This window comes from Danio aesculapii, chromosome 22 (assembly GCF_903798145.1).
Source record: "Danio aesculapii chromosome 22, fDanAes4.1, whole genome shotgun sequence".
Classification (NCBI taxonomy): domain Eukaryota; kingdom Metazoa; phylum Chordata; class Actinopteri; order Cypriniformes; family Danionidae; genus Danio; species Danio aesculapii.
Genome location: NC_079456.1, coordinates 16982016 through 17009648, shown reverse-complemented (window position 1 = coordinate 17009648; position 27633 = coordinate 16982016). Strand labels below are relative to the sequence as shown.

Here is a 27633-nt window from a genome sequence, read left to right as displayed (position 1 = left end):
CAGAGCTCTTCTTACTCCGTGTTTACACCAGCCGGCTCTCATTCCTATCAGAAAAAACCCGCGAACGCTTGAATACGTCACAAACATTCCACCAGCATCCCATGTGGACACTAGCCGGGCTTTCAACCTCACATCCATCCTCAAATTAAATCTTTTTTCGTGTTCATAAAAAATAAACCACTCTAAATGCGAATCCATGTTGTTCGAACTGATAGGTACTGACCAGGGTGTGAATTACAGTGGAGTTTGGAGGGATTGACCCCCCCAATTAATGCTTGATCCACCCGAAAGGATGTCAAAACAAGATTGGGGGTCAGCCCTTTAATATCGAGAAATACTTTACTTTGATCTTTATTTTAAATAATAATGTTAAAAAGTAAAATAATAGATAATATAAATACACATTTGACCACCCCTATAACGGTTCATACCTGCGAATGAATAATTCAACAGTCTAAGACCGGCAGATCTAGAGCACTGATAGACATCATAAGTGTTCACAAGACAGAAATAGGTGTTTGTATCTACATTTAGCCTGAAAGTAAAGTCAAATTAGACACAGATTGTATATCTTGACCTACAGTATAACGTCAAATAGCTAATCAGAGGATACTGTAGGTCAGGATACACTAAATATCCTTCAAAACACAGAAAACTTAAATAAGTTTTATTACTAAACTAGATGTAATTAACAACAAATACATAAATGACTGAAGCATGTATTACACAAAATAACCAAAACGTTGACCCCCTCAATCATCAATGCATAATTCGCACACTGCTGCACAGCTGGGTACCGCCAAGACGCAAAAAGACTGAAACAATCAATTAGCTTAGTCGCATGGATTTTTGTTAGTTAAATCAGAATTTATTCGGCAAATAGTTTTTTTCAGATAGGCCTACCATCATTTGTATTAAAGACTTTGTTTACATTATAAACACCTCAAAAGATAATTATATAAATTATATAAATATAATTTAATTGCAGAAAAACAAACAGCAACATAAGACAACAGAATACTCTTTTCTCTCAGCGGCCATCTTTGAAACACCTCTCTCGGGCAGTTTGCTCAGGCATTCTGTTTGATTGAGGAAACATCAAATTCTCCAAAACTACTTGCCAAGTTTGCGATTGAATTTAATATTAGGAATCACCAACACAATTAAACACCAACTGTGTCTTTAGTTTCATTTCTAAATATCCAAATCACATCTGGTCCGAGCCCCTCCCCCGGAGTATCGTCAGACTATTATAGCGATCGATGATTGGCTCCTGTAATAGAAGGCGGGATTTATTGGCCATATAGCGATCGATGATTGGCTCTAGTAGGCGGGTCTTTAAATTGATCGTCATGCTATTTCCCATTAAAAAAGATGCGAGTGACATGTCTTGTGTATTCTAGAGTCTTTGATACAGCCAACAGAGCATTGTGAGTGTATCTACATGCAATGATTTCATAGAATATCAGGGGATCAAAAATGTTAGAACATCAGATTTTTGTTGTTGTTTCTCAACAATTTCATTGAATAAAGAAATCAAAATCAATACACAACTTAACATGGGAGATGACTTGGCAAATTTTTGTTTATGTATGTAAAATTGTGCCATTTTCAGTCCAAATTTCAATTAGGCACATATCTTCTCCAGGTTAAACTATGATTCAGTCTGAGGCAACAGTAACACTGCTATTTTTCATACAGTGTTCATAACATTTGTTTGTTGGTCTGTTGTAGGCCTATAGCTTTCTCGCTACATGTGAACTGATTCATAGTGTGGTAGTGGTATTGGTGTAGTGGTATAGGGTGTTTTCATGCATATATGTGTGTGTGTGTGTGTCTGTGTGAATGTTAGTGTCCAGGTTGGAATCAATCATTGTCTAATCAATAGGAGGGGACAGGAGGGATATTGACCAGTACACACGCCTCCTGCTTTCCTCATGCTGACAGCTGGACACACCAAGACCTTCATAAGGCCCTGATGAACTCACACGTATGTTCTTTTTCGCTCTCCACTATAAGCGGTAAAGACTGAAAATCCCTGAGCTGTGATATATTGTTTCCAAACGTCCTGACACATCCATTCTGCTGAGAAAGATGTTTAGATGAACGTAGATTTAGAAAATAAACACAACTAAAATGACATCAGTGAGAGCTGAAGTTAATATAGTAACTCCAGCAATATAACACTTGCAATAAAAGAAGAAAATTTAATGAAATAAAATAAATGTCAACACATTTTGGCTTTAAAGCCTTCCTTGGCATACAGAAACACACCACTAATGTGGGTGTTTGGACAAGCCCCACAGTCACGACATGTCTTGCCATGTCTGTTCATATTGCATCTTATATACAGGATTAAAGATAAAAATACCAACACAATCTTACGTCAGTTCGTAACTTTATGATTTTGTGTCTAATTCGTATGAATTCGTACAATCTCATTCATACAATTTGGTACGATTGCTCATCCCCAAATGATGGTTGGATTTAGGGGCAGCGTTGGGTGCCACGACTCCTTTTTAAAATCTTAAGCCTCCTATCCACTGTACACGACAAGCGACAGACCGGAAGTCATTTATTTCCAATGGAGAGTAGTCCGGGAGCTGCGTGGAGTTCCGATCATCTCCGTATGTGGAAAATTTGGATTCGAACTGAGCTGCAGATCCGTTGAAATATTTGAATGATTAGACCGCGACTAGACCGTATGCGACCGACCTACCGGATGTGATGTATTATTACCAAAATTAGAGCATAAGCCTAAACTTAACATAAATGGTAAACATATCCCTTAATTCTGATTGGCTGATTGGAATGTTGTTCCAGGATCAACATAGATGTTAATCCAGGAACATGTCCTACTTTGTGAAATCAGGTTAGGGACTTGTATCTTGTATCACCTGCTATTAATTTACCATTGTTTTGATACCTTTATATTGTATGTGCATGCATTTATATATATATATATATATATATATATATATATATATATATATATATATATATATATATATATATATATATATACTATATATACATATTTACTTGTAATTGTAATTATTCTTATTGTTTTTTATTGCTATTTTGTATGTTTTGTTTTCATTAGCATAAGCTAAAAGTCATTAAAAAACTGCTGTATTTAAAAAAAAAAGACCACAAAAGTCTCCTTTTTTTAATTGTCTGACGTTAAAATAGGATAGAAATCCCGCAAATCCCGAATTTTGTAACGACATTGTGTGTGACTCATCATTGCAGAAAGGCTTGAATTAACTCCTCAACAAATTCATCAAATAATCATTGGGAAAGTTCTTACTCTAGTATTTCTCACAAATGTTGCGAGAGATCTGCTTCCTGCATGTCTGTCACTGTGCTGTTTATCTGACGCAGCTGGAGAATGAGGCACACTCTGACAGGCACGTGGGAACGATGGGCGGGGAGAATTAGCATTCAGGGTTCTTACACCTTTTCCAACTTCAAATTCCAGCACTTTTCAAGCACTTTCAAGGTGCATTTTATGCTTTCCCAGCACCTAACAACAAGTTCAGTTATTGGATGAAGTACCTTAAGTTTGATCTCTTTCTACCTAAAGTTGATATCTCACAGTATAGCTTACATATATACAGTATATCACAGATAGCTTACAGTCAGATTTTGTTTGGGTTTAGTACCAAACTTTCGTCGTTCATGAGCATTGCTATTCATGTAACAAATTAAACCCTTATGAGTCTGAGAATATTCTTGCTGCAAATCAATTAACTGTTCCTATGTCAACTGTTTTGAAAATCAGTCACCAAATATGTAAGCTTTCATCAATATTACTTTTTATTATTTTATTTATTTACTTTATATAACTTTAGGTTAGGACTGCGGAACTGTTGTAACTGTATGCTAATGTCCCACCTGTCAAAAGGTGATAAATATAAATATAAAGTAAATAAGTAAACGTATTTACACCTCTCTGTAAATAGTCTTGGCATTAACCTATATATAAATGGCACCTTATCACCAGATAGATAAATACAATTTCAATAAACACTTTAATTGTTATAATTTGTATAGGAAGAAAACTGCAATGAAATAGTGCAAAAATGAAACCGCACTGAACAAAATATAGTGGAAAAATAATAACTAGCTTATCCAGGAGTAGGCCAAACAGGGTAGGTAGATACTGACATATAACTTGTTATTTGCATATATGTCATCTTAGCAATAACAGTCTTTTCATGAGCTGCAATATTAGTTTAATCTTAGTGAATTCAAGCCCTGCAGTTGCACGATTGACAACATCGTGACGATTAATGAAGGATTAAATAGAATATCTCGTGCTTAAAATGTGTAGATGTGGCAAACGTTGTTACCTGCAAACGCCATCACTCAGGCTTTACGGTGAATGGCTTTAGTCATTTTCATAGCAGACTTTAACCCACCGGAAGTCTTTTATCCACTCTCGGAAAAGTGTAAATGGTGGATCACCAAATGATTACTGATCATTTATTTGATCAATTATTTGTAACTTTAGGTGGTTTCTAAATCAAAATCTGTCAGTGTTGTTTTCATTCTCTTGTACTCAGACCTTTACATTTTCGCAGCTGTAGCTTCCTGTCATTTGAAGGAAAGCGTTGACACTGAGTGATTGACAGCTGATATTGACCAATCCATTCGCGTTTAGTTCAAGAGTAGTGGGCCAATTAGAAGAGTTTTAAGGCCGGGCAGGCTTTGTTTACTGCAGCAAGTTGACATGACAGCTGTTTTAAAACTATTCCGGAGCGCTGTGTTTGGCGTTTTTTTAGTGCAAATATGCATTCTGCTTGAATGTCTCCTAAATCTGCGCATCCGGTGAATGAATTTCGAGCCCTGCGATTTCAAATTCAAGCAGTTTCAAGCACTTTGTCCAAAATCCAAGCACTTTTCTAGCCTTGAAAACACTATATTACTAATCAAGCATTTTCCAGGATTTACAGCACCTGTGTGAACCATGAGCTTTAAACGCACAGGCAAAAAAAATAGCTACACAGTGTTTAAAGCTGAAAATTCCAATATACTGAAAGGTATAATAAATAATCTAATCATACAGAAACATTCTGAAGACACAAAAGACTGAAATCTTGAAAAAGGGGTAAAATAGGTGCCCCTTAAGATGTTTTTATTAATCTTACCTAAAAAAAAAATGTGTAAATGGGTCTTAAACATCTGCAGCTTGTCAACTTTCAGCCACTTTGAGAGCATTTGAAAACAAATTCTACCAGTTTGCTTTCAACAGCTCAAATGTGAAATCTGTAATACTTCGTAGTTCAGCGTATAAAGGAAGAAAAAAGCAAGCACTCCCACAAAAGCCAGTTGTTTTATTTGATAGGAACACATAAATAAATGTAACAAAATACATTAGACTGGTAGCCTTTTGCGTAGCATGTACCGTAATACTGATCTTCTTTAGGGCAGCACACTAATGGTGTGGGATTTCACTGTAGAGGCATAGCAATGTGCTGGCTCATGGAGAAATATCCAATCAATTTACTAAAGAGCATTTCAAGCGGATGATCAATGCAATGCTGGGTGCGCACTGAGCCGGTGTGCGCTCTAGGAGGAGTATATAAAGCTCTTTTGATCGTGTACAGTATAGATCTGTGTACTCGTCAGCAGCATGGAGAAGGTACTAGAACCCACTGTGAAAAGTCTTTGGATGAAACTGAATGTACTGAAGAAGATAAATATTGTCCTTCATTATGATAATACTTGAGTTTAGCTTGAAATTTGGTGCGTGAAATATTCTTGTCCTTTATACATAGTTGTATCACAGATGTGTCATATTCTGTTGTAACAATATAATTTAATAGTATAGCATTCTGGTCAGAAAAAAACTACATTAATGTGACTAAATCAGGATGTTGTTTGTTTTTCAATGTACTGCTGTAAATTAAACATAAAGGCCACAACAAGAATGATAAATATATTAGCTTCAACATCAACGAATGATAACAAAGCGAAAAATGTAACACGGACCATCGCACAAAAAGCTCCAAATGGCAGTTATTGGTTATAGCTACGGCTGGGCCGATAAACGCTATTATATCGAATCGTGATTAAATTTGTTAATAACAATGATAAGCTCTGGACTTTTTTACTCTATATTGATCTAAGGGTGCTTTCACACCTGTGGATCGATTCTCTTGTTCCAAAACAGGAATTAAAATTGTTACTATGTTGCACTTTGTTCTTGGTGAGGTTCACTTTCACACGGCAAAGTTTCTAAATGAAAATAGAGACTTGTTTTAGCTATTTTGGTCCATTAAAAATAGCTAAAACAAGTCTCGTGCGAGTAAACTCTCCTCACATTGGTCAGAGTTTCATGGTTTATTTTGTAGAGTCCCGCTCAGCTGTCATGCGCCCTTATTTTAATTTATGATGATGAGCAATAAGACATCAGCGAAAAGCTGTGATTTAATTTTCAATAGCGAACTATTTCTTTAATGTGCGCTGTTATGTCATCATTGAAGTCCAAAGGATGGCAAATCATTATATTTATCATCCTTAATGCGAACAATTCTTAAATGAACATTCAGGGTTGAGTTCGGACAAAAATTTTATGAGTTTGGAATGAAATTAGTGAAAAAAACTTTGTTCCTTTCAACTCAATGTTTGTAACAAAGTATTTTTTTTCCAGCCAAAAATAAAATGAAACCGAAACTAAAAGTTAAAAACTATTCCTGTAGACCAGGCATGTCCAAGCTCGGTCCTGGAGGGCCGGTGTCCTGCAAAGTTTAGTTCCAACCCCAATCAGACACACCTGGGCTAGCTAATCAAGCACTTACTAGGCTTTCTAGAAACATCCGTGCAGGTGTGTTGAGGCAAGTTGGAGCTAAAATCTGCAGGACACCGGCCCTCCAGGACCGAGTTTGGACACCCCTGCTGTAGACCAATGGTCTCAAACTCAATTCCTGGAGAGCCGCAGCTCTGCCTAGTTTAGCTCCAACCACTCCAACTCACACTTGCTTAATAGTCTCTAGTAGTGAACACCTTGATTAGTTGGATCAGCTGTGTTTGATTTTGGGTTGGAGCAAAACTGTGCAGAGCTGTGGCGCTCCAGGAATTGAGTTTGAGACCTATGCTGTAGACTGTTGTGCATCATTACTTAAAAAAAAAGAAAACACACAAAATAATGCTGTAAATCAATATAAATTGTATCCTTCATATCACAGATCTCCTCTAAATGAGTTAAGTAAAACAAATGTGACTGAAATTAAATGAATGGAATTAAACTTTAAAAAATACTAATATTTATGCAAACTTCCTTTTTGAAGGACCGTTGCATCTTAAGTGTGCAAAACAGTGCGGTAAATCATATAGTTATCATCCTTGGTGTGAACACACCCCAAACACTGATTCAGTGTTTGAGTTAGTCCAAAAAAATGATACTGGAACAATTTGAATGAAATAAAATCATGATTTTTTTTATAAATGTTTATAATATGTCCCCATAATACAGCTCCAAAGGGCGATAAAACGTAATACTGCCTTTCACAAAAACTCATCTGACCGTCTTTTGATTACATTGAGTGCAGTGAAACATCTCGTCTTCAGTTAGCGTTGCAGACGTCTGTGCTGTAGCACACGGATGGAAGCGGTGCTGTTTTGAGTCATTAAACGGGTTACCAGGTCCAGACTGAGTCCCGCCACCTTCTCGCTGTTCACCTCTAAAATCTCGTCCCCGACCCCCAGCAGCCCTGCGTACAGTTTCTCCATATTGCTGTCGCCCATTTCTTCAACATACACCCCTTAAACATAAAGAAAGTCAGTTTTAAAGGGGTCATATCATGTTGCTAAAAAGAACAATATTTTGTGCATCTGGTTTAATACAATGTGTTTACAAGCTTTATAGCACATTACTTTCCATATATCGTACATTGTTAATGCTTGTCTCTACCTAACCTTTCTAAAACACGTTGATTTTTATAAAGCTCATGAACAGTGTGCTCTGATAGGCCAACAGAAATGTTACGCCCCTTACCATATATGGAATATCAGCTTTTTAAAGGCAATATTGATTGATAGGTGATAATTTTGTCATTGTTACGTATAAACTTGAGGCTGGATCTGATGCAGATGATCAAGCTGAGTGATCAAATTTACAGCGTGACTTGAGCAGATTGTAACCTGTATTTTTTACAAATAAAGTAATTGAGCTTTTACCACGAAACACACAACATCTCCACAACATGTTCCAAAAGCAACAATTATACAGTGGTCCCTCATTATTAGCGGGAGTTACATTCTAAAAATAACCTGCAATAGGTGAAATCCGTGATATGGTCAACCTTATTTGTTACAATTATTATAGACGTTTTAAAACTGTAAAACCCCTCACTACACACTTTATACACTTTTCCCAGACAGGCATTAACATTTTCGCACTTTTCTGTTGTTTAACACTCTTAAAGTTCAAACCTTCGTAGAAAAAAAAGTCCAGTATTATAGAATGAAACCAAAGATCTAAACCATTTGATCTTCATTTATTTATTCTGTAATAGCACCCTATAGCCGCGTAACTTCTTCCAGAAATTAAACTTTTTGTGCGATGGTTAGCATCTTCCTTTGCCTATTCGGTGCTACGGCAGGTGCCTTTGATGGTGCAGAACGTTTCGTCGACATTGTAGGGAGGTGTTTGCTTGCAAACATACAGTACAGCACTTCAGAGTCACACTGCTAGCAGTCGAAGATTTATGTCAATTTGGCAAGGTGAACGCAGGAGACACTGCATGAGGGAGACTGATTGATAATGGTCTAAAGCCAATCAGGACGCAGAACACAATGCTCTAATGAGGACTGCATTGTAGAAAAAAAGTATGTCAAATTGCACGAAAGAATCTGTGAAACTGCAAGGCCGCAAAAAGTGAACCGCATTAGCGAGGGACCACTGTATAGCGATAATAAAACTTGCACCTTCTTTCTTTTTGTATACTTTTGTGTGTTGTAGAGATGCACAGAGATTTCACCTGCTTAAAATTTAGCGGGTTTTGGTTTTAGACCAAAAGAGACAACCAACCAAAAATGTGAGCCGAAAAAAAGGCTATGCTGCACCGTACTGTCAGTAATGTCAAGTGCTCTGTTTTTTTACAAATCAGTATCATTTGAGTTGAGTTAAATTCAGGAAGACTTTTATTTTACTTAATATTATTTAATAAAAATAAACAATAAAGTATTTTTGGTCTTAGTTTTTGGTCAAGTGCATCCAGAATCGTTGGTTTCGGTTCCGTCCGGCAATGTTCCATTTGGAGCAGTTGGAATAGTCTGTGAGTTGACGCACTGTTCCCACACCGAGAACGTAGATTTGTGGGGGGGTGTTTGAAGAAGGACGAGTCTCTGGGTTTGAGACTTTAGTCTTCGCAAATTTACAGCTCATATATAGGCAAACCAAAACATTTTCAGACACCAAATATAATTTAACATTTTTTTTATCTAAACATTATAGTTAATTTGTGTAGATGAGTTTAGCAAAATAAAGTAAACCCTAACATTTATACCCCAAAATTCCTTATACAGTCACTAAAGATCAATAGGAAGTGAAGAAGCTGCTGCAGCGAGTCTCGAAAAATATTGAAGCTGAATAATTTTGAGATGATTGTAATCCATTATATATGGCACCTTTATATTATTAAGTGTGTGATATTATTAAGATAAATTTGTTTAATTTTTTATATTTAATTCTGAGTTATTGTCATTTTTCATTCACATTTTCTAAACTATCCGCTTGTTAAGTGTGATATCACGGGAAGGGGCTTCCGGGTCCAAGCACTCTATCAAACTGTATGGGGAGACTCATCAAATGCTAGTAATAAACGTTTACAGAGCGCTGTAATACTTTCAAAAATCACGATCGCAATATATATATATATATATATATATATATATATATATATATATATATATATATATATACACATCCATGCCTAATATCCAATGGCCAGAAAGTGATTAATTTTTTTTGTAAATTGTTAAAATTTTGGTATTTGTGATGCAGCAAGCCCAGAGACTGTTGTATACACCATGATTTTATATAAAATTCACTTTAATGTGTGATAGGACTAAGAAGTGGCCATAAACGAATATTTTCTCAATTCAAATGAGTAGCGACTTGTATTCGAAAACAGTATTGTCACCATATGTCACCGATAAGTCACGACTTAACAAGCGGATTGCAAATAAATTGTGATAAAGTAAAAAAATGTATCGTCTATGTGCACGTACTTGTAACACTTTAAAGACAATGGAAAACATGAAATCACACCTTGACCCCTTTAAATGTTTACGCTGTCAGAGGTGTGTTTAAACAAGATTGAGTTATCACCTGAGTCCGGCCTGCCTTTTCCTCTTGAGATGAGAAAGCCGAAGGGTCCGTTCGGGGGTCTGGAGAGCTCCAGCAGGATGGTGCCGTCAGGGAAGGCCTGAGCCACACGTCCCACCGGCCTTACTGCACTGGGACGTCCCACATCCTCCACACTCAAGGCACGCTGAAGATCCCTAAAACACACACAAAAAGACAAAAATGCACAACAGATTATATGGTTTGTTGCTTATTTTTTGCTGATTATTTCAGGTTATTAGGTGGATATATGTTTAAATTATAGTTATATAGTTCCTCTTTTATTGAATCATTCATCAGATGTTTTTAGCTCAAAATGATTTACATATTAAATTTTTAGATTAAATTTGACCCATTTAGATATTTTATCTATTTACAAATTGTATTTTGATATGTCATTTACAGAATATATAATTTTTTATGTAATTTAGTTTTTTTCAAATATTTGCCAAATTATGTTTCAAGAGTTCACACTTAGATATTGTTTAACAACTGTTAGCAGATTTGGCATGCTGTCCCGGGAGAGAACCCTGAGCTCGGAGATAGGTGAGCCCAGGGCTCCCGCCTGGTCCATAGAGTATATGAGGGGAGTACAAGATCAGGTGGTTCTCGAGAGCTCCCCGTGGTAAAGGAAGAAAGGAGAGAAGGGGTGGATGGGCGTTTCTTCGGAAAACGAAGATAAGAGAGTAGTTCTAGCTAGGCTACTTATAGTGAGTTGGGGTTAATCTTATTGGCTAACTAGTGAATGTAGATGAGTGGCCAGCTGCAGTCAATCATATCACGTGCTCCTCTCGAAATTAGTTTGTGAAACTTCACTTAAAAAAGAAACTTATGTTTTCTTTCAAAGAAAGTTTTATTTCAGCTAGAATGAAAGCAGTTTAAAAGTTATATATATATATATATACATATACACTCACTGGCCACTTTATTAGGTACACCTTACTAGTACCAGGTTGGACCTCCTTTGCCTTTTAGAACTGCCTTAATCCTTCATGGCATAGATTCAACAAGGTACTGGAAATATTCCTGAGATTTTGGTCCATATTGACATGATAGCATCATGCAGTTGCTGCAGATTTGTCGGCTGCACATCCATGATGCAAATCTCCCGTTCCACCACATCCCAAAGGTGCTCTATTGGATTGAGCTCTGGTGACTGTGGAGGCCATTTGAGTACAGTGAACTCATTGTCATGTTTACAAAACCAGTCTGAGATGATTCATACTTTATGACATGGTGTGTTCTCCTGCTAGAAGTAGTCATCAGAAGATGGGTGCACTGTGGTCATAAAGGGATGGACATGGTCAGCAACAATACTCAGGAAGGCTGTGGCGTTGACATGATGCTCAATTGGTACTAATGGGCCCAAAGTGTGCCAAGAAAATATTCCCCACACAATTACACCACCACCAGCCTGAACCGTTGATACAAGGCAAATCCATGCTTTCATGTTTTTGACACCAAATTCTGAGCCTACCATCCAAATGCTGCAGCAGAAATCGAAACTTATCAGACTAGACTAAGTTTTTACAATCTTCTATTGTTCAATTTTGGTGAGCCTGTGTGAATTGTAGCCTCAGTTTCCTGTTCTTTGCTGACAGGAGTGGTACTCGGTGTGGTCTTCTGCTGCTGTAACCCATCCTCTTCAAGGTTTGACTTGTTGTGTGTTCAGAGATGCTCTTCTGCATACCTCGGTTGTAACGTGTGGTTATTTGAGCTACTGTAGCCTTTCTATCAGCTGGAACCAGTCTGGCCATTCTCCTCTGACCTCTGGCATCAACAAGGCATTTGAGGCCACAGAACTGCCGCTCACTGGATATTTCTCTTTTTCGGACCATTCTCTGTGAACCCTAGATATGGTTGTGCGTGAAAATCCCAGTAGATCAGCAGTTTCTGAAATACTCAGACCAGCCCAATCATGCCATATTCAAAGTCCCTTAAATCACCTTTCTTCCCCATTCTGATGCTCGGTTTGAACTGCAGCAGATCGTCTTGACCATGTCTACATGCATAAATGCATTGAGTTGCTGCATTAACCGCTGTGATTGGCTGATTAGAAATTTGCAGTTGGACATGTGTACCTAATAAAGTGGCCAGTGAGTGTTTTTGTGTGTGTGTATATATATATATATATATATATATATATATATATATATATATATATATATATATATATATATATATATATATATATATATATATATAGTATGTATTTATTTTTCATTTATAATGGTTAGTAATTTTACACATGTATTTTCAAATGTAAAGCCTGAATATAATGATGACATTTGGTTTATTATTTTTTTATAAAATATGTAATATAATAACATAATTTATTAAAATTTATTTTAGCCCTGGAGGCGGAAAAACAAAACACAACAGAACAGTTTTTCTTATGGTAGAAGGTCAAAAAACATCAGTGTGCATTGATGTATCTCTCTCTGTTTTTTTCCTTTTATTCCAGCTTCTCTCTTTCTCAGCCAATCACAGCTGGTCTCTATGGCATCGCTCCCTCCAATTGGCTCTCGATGAAGATGATGTAAGTTTCCTCTGTCTTTCTCTCCTTCACCTCAACACACATTCACACTCTCAAACACACATGCAATCGAATCCCCATGCCATTGACAAACACATAATATCTGCTAACACCAACAACCCAAACACACACACACTTAAAGGCCAGCGTCAAACATTCAAGAGGCTCAATATAGCAGCAGACAGGCTGATCATTCCCAGCATTCCTTGTCTGTCTTTGGCAGACACACACACACACCTCTATTTTTATCCTCCGTCTCTCTCTGTGCTGCTGTTTCTGAGCCAGTCAATGGAAAATACTTATCCTGTTGCACAACGCGACAGCTGTCTGAACATTACAGGAACAGAACGCCTGCTTCGCTGAACATGTCAGGCTTAAAATTACTAGCGTTCAGAATGCTAGAAGGCTACTGTGGTAAACAGGGAGATTTATGGAGGATGCTGTGACATGGTAAATGTTATGATATTATAGGTCAGTGGTGAGATAAAAGCAGACAAGATGCCGTTAGATGTAATTTAAAGTTTCTATATGTACAGCCATTATATAAACACACTAGGGCTGCACAATATATCACTTCAGCTTTGATATCGCAATGTGATCATTCAAAAGTCACATCGCGGGTATATGCAATGTTCAGTCTGGATTCTAATTGTTAATTCTAACATTTTGCAAGGGTTTTTTGAGCCCTGTGACTGTGTGAGGGATTTAAAAGCATTCAGGCATTAGAAAATGTACCATTTGTAACTTAGAAAAGTCATTTTATTGAATTGTTTATAAAACGAAGACTGCAGTATTATTTTACATTTGATTATTCAATCACTGTATACCTGAATGCATATCGACTCTTCGGAAAACAATAAAACGCTGTTTATTTAATTAGCATATTTTTCTTTACTAAATTTATCTATGCTAGATTGTTTAATATATTTATGCACTCCCCAACACACACACACGCACGTTTAGCTTTGCACTGTTTTTGCATGGCAAATGTGACAGGATACATGTTAATATCCACTGTTGTATGGAAATCCGTTATGTTAATGTACAAAATAAACCTGATTCATATATATTTAAAATAGTAAAAATGTAAATATAATCAAATGCTAAATATAATAAGGTATATTACATGTTATTTATTATATTAACATGCAAATTATAATATTTATTATATTAATAATGGGTGTCACAGTGGTGCAGTGGGTAGCACGATTGCCTCACAGCAAAAAGGTCACTGGTTCCAGCCCGGAGCACCCGGAGAAAACCCACACAAACACGGGAAGAACATGCAAACTCCACACAGACATGACAACTGACCCAGCCAGGGCTCGAACCAGTGACCTTCTTGCTGTGAGGCGACAGTGCTAACCACTGCACCACCATATCACCCATAATATAATATAAAATAATATAATATAATATAATATAATATAATATAATATAATATATGGTAAAAGCGATGAACTAAATCAGAGTGTTATTCATTTACATATTGTGTAAAATCTGTACCTGCTTAATACAGGACTACAGGGTTGTTCTCCTGGGGTGTATGCAGAAGAGCGATCCGTTTTTTTCCTAGGGATTTGGAGGTTTTGAGCAGAGGAAGATCTCCTCAGCTGGAGAAATGGAGACCCCTAGTGATAAGAAATGATACTGTCAGTTCCGCTCACATATTATCATCATGAACCACCATTAGTCCATATAGCATGCAAACAGACATATAATATTTTATGGCAGATGCTAACCAGTCGTATCGTCTGCAGTGACGGGGCTTTCTTCAGCTGATGGTGGTGTCTGTGTGTGGGGCTTGGGGATGGGGAGGGCGATGTAGGCCTGGTGTTTTGGTTCAGGCTTGAGTTGGGTTTGGGGTGCAGGCTGAGCTGATCCATACTGCTTGACCGACCCTTTCCCAGCAACCCCACACTGTTCAGCCCCATGGCAGAGAAGAACCTCCGCAGGGAGAGCTTGGGTCGCCCTTCCCGCTGATCGGCATTTGTTCCCGCTCTGAAAAAGCCATAACAGGTCATTTCAGTGTGCTTTCTTTCTGTTTGAATCGACACATTCAGTACATTGACTGTACATAGATGACAGTATTTAGTTCTTTGACACGATTAAGCCGCAGTCACACAGGAGTTTGAGTATGGGGCTTTGAGAGGACAGGTTTTTTATTCTCGATTGGGCTCACACATTCACGTGACGTTACCCAGGTGGATGCTGCACACTGGTGGTGGATGAGGAGATTCCCCCAATGTGTAAAGTACTTTGAGTGTCTAGAAAAGCACTATATTAATGTGAGGAATTATTATTATTATTAATATTATCTTATTCAGAATAAACCAATGTCCATATAGATAACTGATGTCCATATAAACAAACCCACTAACAGTATTGCATGGTTTGACATCTTTTAAAAAAAAAGAGGAATAGTTATTATTCTTATCATGTCAATAAGCAATATAGAGATTGAATTTAACCTCATGTTTTTTGTTCAGGACAACAGGAAACCTATGATGCTTGCAAAAAAAACAAGAATATTTTAAAATAGTTTATGCGATTGTGATTCCTAATCAGCAGGTGGCAGTGTTGTAATAGACATAAGCAAGTTTGGCCCACATTTACCCTGACCTACTTTGAGCCTGACGTGCCAAAGCAATCTGTATGATTGTGGTCTGTGGAAATTAAATCATTCAATGAAAGTATTTAACATTTTAGTAAAGGATCTGGCTTGTTAAAGTCATGACCAAAAAAAGATTACCGAAAAAGTAAATGACGTAAAATTTATGAGTTCCACTCTCTTTACTCACTGTGAAAAGTTTGGGCTTGCTGCCCTGTTATGTACTGGTCTGATTGGCCCTCGGACGTGTCCGTCATTGAGACGAGACTGGGGTGATTCAGCACTGCTGGATGTTGCATCAGATGCTAGCTGTCCTGTTGCCTGGTGCTGTTCCACATCTAAGGAAAAATGGAGAAGGTTTATCAAAGGATAATGGATGAAAGATATTGTGTAAACTTTTAATTGTGATGCTGAATCATGTAATATTATGATAATGTGTGAATCTTTACAAGTAACACAATATTATGTGACTGAAATGTAAGAGACAGAATGTATTTCCAAGCAGCGTCATACAAGATGGAAAGTTGTTGAAGAGTGGTTGCTGATCACACTAGCAACTGGCCCACTGTGGGATTACTTCAATAGGACAGAACAGATCTGCTGATCTGGACAATCCCCACTGGGACAAGAACGCAGTGAAGGGAAGCGGACATGCGCACACCCAAAGGTGATATCTTTCTGACTGGAGCAGGGCCCAGACATCTACCTATTACTGCCGCTTGATTCTAGGAAAAGCTATGATTCATTTTTAGATTGCATTACATAAGCTTGTGTTTAAAATTTAACCTTCACAGTGCTAAATATTAGCTCTATCCTTTGCAGAGTGAAGCTCAGATCTGTATTAAAAGTGAGAGGGTTCAATTAGAGTGGACACTTGTGTAACACATTAATCTAATGTTAGTAATGCTTAATGAATAGCAGATCATTGTTTATCTTTCTGAAAAAATCATTTTCAGTGGCTCAGTGTTAGTAACCAGAAGGATGCTGGCTTAAATCTGTAAAAGGCAGCCACCACTGATCACTGCCACTCTTGAACAAGGCACTAAACTAAAGTCTCTTTTGGGGAATTGTCTCTGTAAGTGTACGACAGGGTGTCTTATTCTGCTCCTGGAAGGCTATGGGCTTGAGGAGAGGCTATCAGTTCTGACCTCAAGATCCACTTTCCAGCAGATTTCAACTCTAACCTTAATCAAACACACATGAACAAGCTAATCAAGGTTTTCAGGATCACTAGAAAGCTATTGGCAGGTACGTTTAATCAGAGTTGGAGCTAAACTTGAGAAGTAGTCGATTAAGGATTTGCTAAAACCAGGTAGGCATGTGTGTTTAAATCCCAAAGAAGTAGGGACTAAACTCTTCTGGCCCTCTGGAAGCAGGTTTGGACTCCCCTGCTATATGGTTGTATGCTTTGGACTAAACATTTTATTCAGTAACTACTGTATGTAATTAAACTAACCTGTTGACCTTTCTTCCCCTTGTATAGGAAAATTTGAGCACACAGAACTGGGCTCGTCCTGAGTAAGGGTCCAGGGGTGACTATCACAGATCTGTCCTCCCAGTAACCCAAAACAGGGGGGGTCTGCTCCTGAGGACAATTGTCCACAGTGCCCCCTGCCTCTGTGGAGTCCAGATGAACCATGTGGTACTCTGACGAAGGCATAATTGTGACGGTCCGCTGATCATTAGTGCGGTTCTTGGAGCTGGATTTCAGGGCTGATTTTTTAGGTTGTAGAGGTGGAGGGGTTGGCTGGGCAGGGTGAGAACTGGGTGGCTCTCCTTTGGGGGGCAATGGAGGTGCCACAGGACCTTTGCTGGTTGTGGCTGGGATTCTCTGTCCAAGTGTATCTGTGGCATAGGGATTGAGTGGCAATGCTACTCCATTCAAGAGATACATTTGAGTTCCGTTGGGTGTTGCAAGTTTGTTGCAGTCCAGAGGTGATGGAGTCCTGAGGCCATTTACATACAAAGGTTCCCGCTTGCTGTCAAATTTCCGAACCTTCTTCTTTAGCTTCTGAAATGTTCCTCTACCATTACTGTTATCCGAAGGACTGCAGTGCGTCCCATCACTGTGGACAATAGCGGGACTTGTCCCAATGTACGTCTCCTTAATCTGTTCAATCCGGACAAGCCGGTTGGGAAGGGTGGGAGCAACCCAACATGGTATCTTCTTCCCTTCAACTTCCCCATTAGGTAAGGACAGAGTATTTGAGTTCAAGCAAGGTCCTTGAGGTTCATTTAAAAAGATCCCACAAGAGTTGCATGACCTGTTTAGTGCCTCAGGACTTTTGCCATTCAACAAACTCTTCTTGGCTTTTGTCTTCCAAAATATTGACTCATGTGACCCATGTCCAGTCTCTGCCTGTCCATTGATGTAAGAAGACAAGGTGGGTTTAGATACCAATAAGCCCTGAGCTCTTTCTCCAGCCCTGCGTCTTTGGCGTAGTCTCTCTAGGTAGCGCACCTCTGCATCCTTCTCTGATTCATCTTCAAATCGCACACGAGTTGGAGACTGCCCGTGTCTCCGGCGGGTCCCGCCTGCTGAATCTCCACTGGAGGAGTCACTGAGGTTTCCCGAGACCACCGCCACGCCCTCCTTCCCCGCAAGAGGAGCCTGGTGTAGGGGTACACCAACCCAGGAGAGCAACTCCCTGTACACACATACACATATATGAAATTAATTGCATTCCTGTGCACTGAGATACGCAAAGAAACAGATGCATGCCAGAGTAGTTGGCAGTCTATCTCTCGGCATGAAGACATGGGCAAATTCCTGAGGAAATTTTCCCTCTGCTTTGGCTCCTCTGTGCACATTCCTGACATATTTTTACTCTGTTAAGGAAGGTCATATTCAGCATGCCAGGCATTTAAAAAATATCAGCTCTTTTTCATAGGAAAACCAAGACTTGCATATTTTAAAATTCTGTTTACTAAGATGTAGAATTGCAGAAATAGTAATCTACAGGTGTATTATTGTGCACTGGGACTTTGTATCCCCATTAAGCTTTGTGCACTGTTCTGAAACCTATGGGACTTCATACAGCCGTGAGTTTGTTTTAAACAGTCGATCTCGAGAGGCCGTTAAGTGTTAAATTTAACCCCAGCAAGCTGACAGAAGTGTATTCAACATCACCAAGCTGTTTTTCCCATAAGGGAGAAGCAGGGAGGGAATTAGGGAGAATGAAAGTAACAGCTGGCAGACATGACAGGTGTAGCTGAGCAGCACGCAGAGCAGTTTCACCAAAGCACTCATTTAATTAAAAACAAGGGAAGAAATTGAATGTCTAATCACTATGTTTTGTTTTCTTTGGAATCGATTCTTGATTTATTTAACACATTTTCATCTCTTTACTCAGTGCATGTAAGGTTTTGTTGTGACATAATCTGTTCCGGATGCTGTCATGCAATGCACGTCGCTTGTCTTCATACCAAACAAGGAGACAGCCGTTTGGGGCAGCTCGCCCATCTGTCTTTGTGTGAAAGTGCTGAGGTAGAGAACAGAGCGCTGGACAGGGAAGTAGGATTTAGAGGCACCAGCCGTGTGTTCACGTTGTATAATTCAGGTTGTCTTATATAACATGTGGCTGGCAGAAATAGAGAAGAAGAGTTTGGAGGAGGACGCCAGTTTACTTAGTTGAGAAGTTTAAATTCAGATTACCATTAACATTGTGCTGTTTCACTGCTATCAATGAGAAGGCATCTATTATACAATGATGAATACAATCCTAAGAAATATCTTTATATGTCATTTTTGTGCCATGCGAAACGGCCTGACTGAAATAAAAAGGAGAACCTGTTGCTTCTGAATAGAGATTTGCCAAACTCTTTTTTTATCAGTCTCCAAATGGACCAAAAGACAATTCATTCCATGACCGAATAATACAGTTCAAGATCTACATCCCCCACACGAATCCTCAAGTGTGAGCAGGCAAAGGTTTCGTTGTTTTGATATGAAGAGAGCCGTATATAGTAGACACCCTCCCTTCCCATGATGCCTAAGCCTCTAAACCCCCACCCTCTCAGCTAAAACCCCAACAAGCCAAGCACCAGAGAAAAATCACTCAGGAAAACTTACGGGTTGTCCCTCTGGACGGGTAGGATGGTGTGGTCGGCTTTGAGAGGGTTGGACCGGGCCTTCATACGCGCTCTCTCCAGCAGTCGTTTGGCCTGCTCGTGGCGAGGGCTCAGCGGAAGGTCGTCGCCCAACACAAAGGCCCTGTGGGCCGGCCAAAGAGAGGCACAGAGAGAAAGAAACACGTCAGCTCCTGTGCGGAGTGGGGGGATTAAGTGGAGCAGGCCGTCATCACTAATTAGGCTGACGGACGTTGAGTGTGTGTGGGGCTTGTACCTGATTATGATGCACTAGCTAGGCTTATGCATATGTTTACATGATCAAAGACTTGAATATTAACGTAAAAGAGGAATGTGGCCGGACCGTTGTCATGCGTTAGAATGCATGGGTCATTCTCAGAAACCATTATACCTCAGGACAGATTTAATTAAAAGGAAACTTTCATTATTTATAGTAATATATTTATAGTGTGTAATTTAAAAGAAAAAAACTGAAAAAATTATTGAATTCATTTTATATATTCATTAATATTTTTCTATTTGTTTGATTTTTGTTTGTATTTTTTTTATTTAAAGTATTTAAAAACAAAAACCACACATAATTATTTATGTACAACCAAAAGTTCTTAAGAATAACTTTTGTTTTCTTTGTAAGAATAATTTTTAATTTCTTTTTGTAGGAATTTGTAGCATTACTTTATTAGTTTGGAGAACGGGCTGAGCTATTTCCTTTATTATACATTGCTTAGGTGGAGATTAAAGAGAGGCAGGAAGAGCCAATGATATGATCTCATGCCTTTGCTTATGAAAAGCATCAGCAGCTGTTTTCTCCTGAGCTAACATTCCCCATTTCTTTGTATGCTCAACCAATTTTATTGTGAAATTACGGAGTCTCAGGAAGATGAAATAATAAATCCTAATAAATTTGGGTTAGTTCACCCAAAAATAAAATTTCCTCACCATTTACTCACACTCAAACACACACACACACACACACACACACACACACACAAAAAGCCAACCTATAGACGTTTCAACATTCTTTAGTATATTTTCCTTTGTGTTTAGCAGAAGAGAGAAACTCAGCCCGGTTTGAAACAAGTAGAGGATTAGTTAATGATTACCATTTAATTATCTATTTAATCAGCAATGAGAAAGGCTACAGTAAATGTACATGGTTAGTGTGACAGTAATCTGAGTGCATCGGTCTACGCTGCCCACCTTTGGCTGTGTTCACTACCTTGCAGCGATATCCCAGAATCCCAATCACTATCATTCAGGCCACTGATACCTGTGGAAACACATGCACATGCACATTACTGGGGATTTGACCTGTTAAATTAAATATAAATAATACATTTAATTTATAGTATATAAACTAGAGATTAAAGAACAACCTAATGTTGCCTTCATTTTGAGGGAATTTCAGAACTTTAAGTTGTAATTTGTAAAATTTGAACGGTGGTCACATTATTTCTGACTAAACTCAAGTGTCTTATCAGTTATTCCTCTTGCTCTTTTTTAATTAAAGGCACAGGATGTAATTTTCCCACTAGAGTGTGTGAAGTTTGGCATAGGTTGATGATGCCGTGACTGAGTGTGGAATGGGGAAAAGTGTAACGGTCAATATGGTGAATGAAGCCCTGACTACTAGCACAGGAGCCAATCATTGATCTCTATAGACTGACGTTTCTCCGGGGAAGAAACTCAAACCAGACGTGTGCATTTACAACAAGTTTTTGGTCAACAAACACACTGGATTCTCAGCGAATACCTGCTTCACAGACATAAGAAATTTATCCACATAAAGCTTGAAATATCTACTTTTAAATGAACCAAGTGCACTTGATAACAAAAGTTTTCTGGTTTTGTAATCTGTATGAAACAAACGCGAGGTACAGTCGGTCATGTCAAATGCACATCACATGACGGTAATTACACAAACGTCTCACAAACTTGTAAACAAAGAGTCGCAGTCATTTCTGGAGGAGTTGTGAATTACTTCAGAAGAGCAGCGCAATCAGATGTGGCATTATTCGGAGGATGATAAAATTTAACATGGCCATAAATGAGGTTGGTGTTGTGATCTCGTTCCTTTCTAGTGTGTATGCGCATTAGCTTGGGCAACCTGAAAAAATGCTGATTTTGTTTGATTCGAACGTTTAGAAACTAAACTTATGAGACAGCTGTTGTTTAATTTTATTGGTGATACCAAACATATAATGTAATCGTAAGCTTGCCAAACAGTTTTGGAGAATTTGATGTTTCCCCATGTCGAAACATTGTCTAAAAACTGCTATGTAACGAATTGAACAGTAAACAAGCTAAAAAGCCCACAATTACGTTTTTATAAGCAGTTGACTCCAAAAAAAAAACAGTATTTAAAGTACACATCAAATCAAAACTAACCATATTGATTTTGTTAGCTCACACATTGCTAGATTTGTGGTGAACAAAAATCAAGGATGTATGACATCGTTAGCATGGCCACACAGTACATGTTCAGTACAAGTTAAAATGGCTTATTTCTCTGGATTTACGTTCTTCAAAACATTTAGGACAATGTCAGCACAAAAGCCAGCAAAATATATAAAACTGTTCTAGTGGTTTTTGGATATTGCAATAAAATTTTTTTACCTACTGTGCCTTTAATAAAAATGCTTTCAGAACTGAGCAGACCTGCATTCTAGCAAGACCAAACCTTTACACCATCTACAATTTGACTACAGTGCATCATTCATTTCAACTTGAATGAACTGTGTTTGCTGACAGCCAAGAAAGCAGTTGTTTATCTCTCTTGACAAGGTCATCTTGTTAGTGTCAGCATCTGGTGCTTCTACAGTGAGGGGAAAAATGCACCGCAGTGTCTCTACTTTTTTTTCTACTCACAACCTTTATCACGATAGGTTGTTTTTAATCAGTGTAACTCTCATTCTTATCCTTCTGTGCCCTCATATCTGGATTATCCAGCTCTCTCGTCTCTATAACCTCTGCTTCATTAGGGAGGTCATGTGCGTCTGTTGCATATAATCCTTAAACGTGCTAAAGGAGACAATGTCATCTCATCACACTTGCCTGATAGCTGTGGATTAATGCTGTGATGCATTAAATCGCACACATAACGTTACATCAGTTAAGGCTGATTACATCTCAGCTTCCAGAAAGAAGAGTCGATATTGAGCTGAGTTTGAAGAAATACATGTGCCGGGTCTTAATGAAAGGCTCGTGTTGATTTGATACAGTTTGGAAAACATTTTCAACCGTTTTTAAAAGAGGTTTTATTTTGATTTTATTTAAATTTTTCATGTGGTGTTACCATCCAGTAACAATTAGTAATGTAGTCATCTTTAACAATCTTTTATTTAAAAAATTATTTATTGTTGTGCCAATAGCATTGCGGTGAGTGTGTTACATAGTGCTACAGTGCTTGCAGTAGAGCTCTGCGATTTGGGGAAAATATCTAATTGCGTTTGTTTGGGTTTTTTACAGGTATTACGATTTCAATTTGATTTGCACTTTAATTTTGTAGTCAAGCTTCAACTTAAATGCAAATCAACTCTAAAATGCAGGGAGTGTTAGTTAAAAAAGGAACTTAAAATATATTAACTTATTTTAGCAAAAAACTTTGTTTTTGCTTGATACCATAAATATTTACATTAAATGTCGCCTACTCTATTGTTGTCTATTGGAAGAAATGTGTCAGTAAAGCCACCATTTTAGTACAGGGTAGCACTCCTTTGGAATGAATGTGTGACCAAGGTGCAGTGAAGGACTGGCCATCTGGAGTCATAGATACATACAGATATATACATATATCTATGATGGGGAGCTTTCCTGGTGGTCAGTAATCAAATATTTTTTTCAATTACGAAAATTAAAATTTTACATCACTTTTCTACATCGATTAATAAGTGACTGCACGGGCATTGCCAACAAAGAGCATGTGTTTGTGTGCATGGAAATGTATTATCTTCCCTCCCTGTTAAATTTGATTTAATACATGTCCTGAAACACACCCCCTCTCCTGCTTTCACTTCTCATTCTAACAGAGGGAGTGATTTGGTTGTGAATGAATCTCCGACTCGTTTCTGGCACCGCAGCACCTTGTTATCATATTCCATTTACATTGTTTACTGATTTTATTCAACAAAACTAGCATAAGCATAATCGTAAAAAACTAAAACTTACCTATGAAATGTTCTGCCTTTGCGGTTTGTTTTCTTTGTTTGCTTGTAACTACACCCGTATACAGTGCAAAAGTCCAGCATCTTCACATTGGCTTTAGTCCTGACTAGTGCGGTTGAATGACATTTGTCCTGGAAGCACTGTACAAATGTGGCGGCGCTAATGACGCATGCTCAGGGTCCATATGCGCTATCTAGTGTATATATCTATGACTTGCTACTAGATTGAGTGTCACTGGCAATACTTTCAGTTGACTTTTTAGCAAGACGCTCCTCATATAGCCACCTGTGGTGCTTTTTTAGGTGCTGGTTGTTGTATTTCCTAGTGCTGTGGCAACAATTCTGCGACAGCTCTTACAAATGACCTGTTTTTGTTCAGTGTCTGTGACTTTGAAACCAAGATATTCCCATATTACCAACATGATGTTTTCTTTTGTATTAATTAGTCTATTAATGCATCTGAAACGGCAGATGCCATCATCCCACTTTGGCTTTCCTGTTTGTTTTATTGTGGATGTTACGCATAGTTCGGTTGCGCAAATCTAATTGGGCAGAGCAAAAGTGTGCGCACTCAATTGGCTAGTAAGACTGTCACACACAGATGGCAGTCACGCATTTGCTCTGGGTAGGTGAAGTTAAATAATATATATTTCATATCACAGCCTCTTGCGATTAGCTAATCGCAACGTTTCAAATCCCAATTGAAATTCCATTTCGATTAATCGCACAGCCCTAGCTTGCAGTGACCTATGTTTGAGTCCCCAAAAAAGTGTTATTGTTTTTCTTATTTATTTTTTCTTATTTATTATTATGTTATCGAAATAAATATTTATATTCAAGTTATATATGATTTTGAAAAAAAACTTCACAAGGCTACTATAACTTTAAAATTCCTTTTTATTTTTAAAAGATTTACATACAAAGGTCAGTGTTGTCAAAACAATCTTCATTCACAGATCCACCCAAAATTGCTAATGTCACTTTCAATACACAAGACTTTGCATTATTTTCAAATGTTTATTTTAGCAATTTATTACATGTACATTACAATGTATTAATCATTGGAATTTTGAGATTTTTTGTGAAACGATATTGTGAAAATATATATTTGTTTTTAGAAGTATCCTGAATTATTAATTTCCAAAATCACACCTCATGGTATTGCACAATCTGTAATAGCTTTAAAAATAACAAGGTCAGGACGACACGGTGACACAGTGCTTAGCACTGTCACCTCACAGCAAGAAGGTTGCTGGTTCAAGCCCCAGCTGGGCCAGCTGGTGTTTCTGTGTGAATTTGCATGTTCTCCCCGTGTTCACGTAAGTTTACTCCTGGTGCTCCGGTTTCCCCCAAAATCCAAAGGCATGCGCTATAGGTGAATTGAATAAACTAAATTGTCCATAGTGTATGAGTGTGTGTGAATGTGAAAGTGTATGGGTGTTTCCCAGTACTGGGTTGCGGCTGGAAGAGCATCTGCTGCGTAAAACATATGCTGGATAAGTTGGCGGTTTATTCCGCTGTGGCGACCCCCGATAAATCAGGGACTAAGCCGGAGGAAAATGAATGAATGAATCAATAACAAGGTCAATCTACCTGATATTTTTCTGTCTATTTTATAGAGTAATTTAAACTTCAAACACAGCTCAACCAATCAGGACCGGAACTATTCATTTTATAACCACATTTTGAACATATTTCAGACTGCATCAGACCATTGAACCACTGTGTTGCATTTCCTTACCTTTACCACTAATGTGTGCCTGGTCCTCAAGCCTTTGACCTGGCACGTGGTCTTTATTCTGGGCTTTCTGCAGCATCTGTTTGAGAAGTCCACGGTTCATCTCCACTCTCTCAGCCAGGGACAGGGAGCTTCCACTGCTGCACATGCTCTCCAAGCTGTCGGCCCGCCACAGTCCACTCTGTCCCACCTCACCATGATTGTACTTGCGCAGGTGACTCTCTAGACTATCAGACCTTTGGAGTTCCCTTGGAAACTTTTGCATTTTGGCTCCACCAGCCCAAGGTAAGCTTCCTCCATCTTTCCCCACAGCAACATCTCCATTTGGAATCGACTTCCCTTGTCTAATGGATCTCCAGAAACACTTTGGTGGCATCCAAGGTTTATGGGATGTTGATGAGTCATCTTGTGCTCTACAAGCATCCTTCGAGAGGTTCTCCAGACTTGCTCCTTCTCCAAGGCCACGGGGAACTGCCAGGAAGGCTTCGGAAGAGATGGGATCATATTCAAGTTCTGGATTGGAGTCTCGGGTGAGGAACATCAAGGGTTTGCGAGGTTCACCGTCTTCATCGCTGCTGCTGGAGCCCCAAGCATCTGTAAGGGCATATCCCAGCATGAAGGTCCCAGGAACCACCCGCTTGTCCTGGTTCTTGCTTCTAGGTTCTTTCCAGACAACTTTGCGCTCTGAGAGCGCCTTGACTTTGGACTGCAGGGCTGATACGGCAGAGCCATGAGTTTGCTGATTAGAGGGAAAGGATGTGGAGCCAGGCTCCGGGCTAGTGCTGGAAGGACGCCCATCCTCTGGCTCCCCGACATGGATGTCTGTGTTTTTGGAGGATGCAGACAGAGGTTCAGCATCCTCAGAGGGCATTGCCTCCTCCATGGTTGAATCCAGGGAGTCAGTTGAGCATTATGGTGGCTGAGGGAAGGGATAAAAACTACATCAATAGGCAATCATTGACTAATTACTGGGATTATTCATATTTGCATGTACAAGAGAACTCCTCATAAAACAGGTGCATTTGTGCCATTTCATAATTGTAAAATTTCTGCTAGTACAAGAACTTTTGTTCAAATGCTTGCAATGTGGGAATTTTCTGAGAGCTACAACTTTATGGACGTGACAACTGTACCATGTGACCCACCCTGCCAAGTTTGTTTAGGTATTGATAGTGTGATGAAAAGCATAATTTCTATTGCAAGAACGCAAGCAAGTGCAAGCAGAAAATTTGTCATCTTGAAATTACAGTAAATGCAGCAATTGTCACATAATACACAACACATCCGTATGCACATGATTTTCTTCAAAACCTTTTTCCAATATTAGCAGATTTGGAGTATTATAACGAGAGACTGCATTATGTTAGTAATTTGCATAAAAATGGCCAAATTATCTCCATAGACTATAAAAATGCTGGGTTGTCATAACCCAATTTTGGGTCAAATATGGACAAACCAACCCTTGAGTAAAAATTGTCATTTAAATTTAACTGAAAAAAATTAACAAATGTTAGGTTTTTCAGTTTTTTCCTATTTCAGTCTTACAAAAATTTGAAAATTTGTCGAATAATAAGTTGTTTCTAAAAAAATGCAGATTTTATGCACATATTGTGTATATTATTGTGAATTTATTCATGAAACTTCCTTTTACCACCCTATAACCCTAAGGAAGACATTTTTTATAAAACAATATTTGCTTTCTTGAGTAACAGTACAATTAATATAAGAATAATTTTTAAAGAAAAAATCTTTGTTATATTTGTGCAATGATGATACAAATTAGACTTTTTATTTACTGTTATTGCTGCTGGATAAACTTGTAAAAAATGTGGTCTTGTAAAAGAAACTGACCAACAACATCTGAGAAATGGGTCAGCGTTGCTTCTCTAGTAAATTAATATTTTCTTAAAGATTTTTAACTTGTCAAAAATGCTTATAAAGTATTTAATTGGTGTGTTTGCATTTTTGAGAGACATTGAAAATGAATTGAGAAAAACAGTGCACTGCAAACTAGTATCACTTACTGTATGATATACGGTATTTGACATTAAAGAGTCTCTTTAAGCCCATTAGTAACCACATAGGGTTTAACTGTCCTCAGACCAGTGGAAAGCACATTCTTCACTCAGCTAAATTTTGATA

The 27633-nt window shown here is 38.3% G+C and overlaps 2 protein-coding genes across 2 annotated transcripts in view; one reads left to right on the top strand and one right to left on the bottom strand.

Moving 5' to 3' along the window:
• The window catches only part of stx6 (syntaxin 6), a 22524-nt gene extending 19584 nt beyond the window's left edge, over positions 1-2940 (top strand). Inside the window, exon 9 of the mRNA XM_056447937.1 lies at positions 1853-2940. The gene's annotated coding sequence lies outside the window, so the exon portion shown is untranslated. The remainder of the gene's footprint in view (positions 1-1852) is intronic.
• A 2379-nt stretch (positions 2941-5319) lies between these two features.
• Positions 5320-27633, bottom strand: part of si:dkey-121a11.3 (uncharacterized protein KIAA1614) — a 28047-nt gene continuing 5733 nt past the window's right edge. Inside the window, 10 exon segments of the mRNA XM_056448138.1 lie at positions 5320-7769; positions 10340-10512; positions 14397-14521; positions 14633-14891; positions 15692-15839; positions 16958-16993; positions 16996-18149; positions 19574-19714; positions 20791-20860; positions 25495-26410. Of these exon segments, the coding sequence (XP_056304113.1) occupies positions 7576-7769; positions 10340-10512; positions 14397-14521; positions 14633-14891; positions 15692-15839; positions 16958-16993; positions 16996-18149; positions 19574-19714; positions 20791-20860; positions 25495-26374 (3180 nt within the window). The 5' untranslated portion in view covers positions 26375-26410 and the 3' untranslated portion in view covers positions 5320-7575.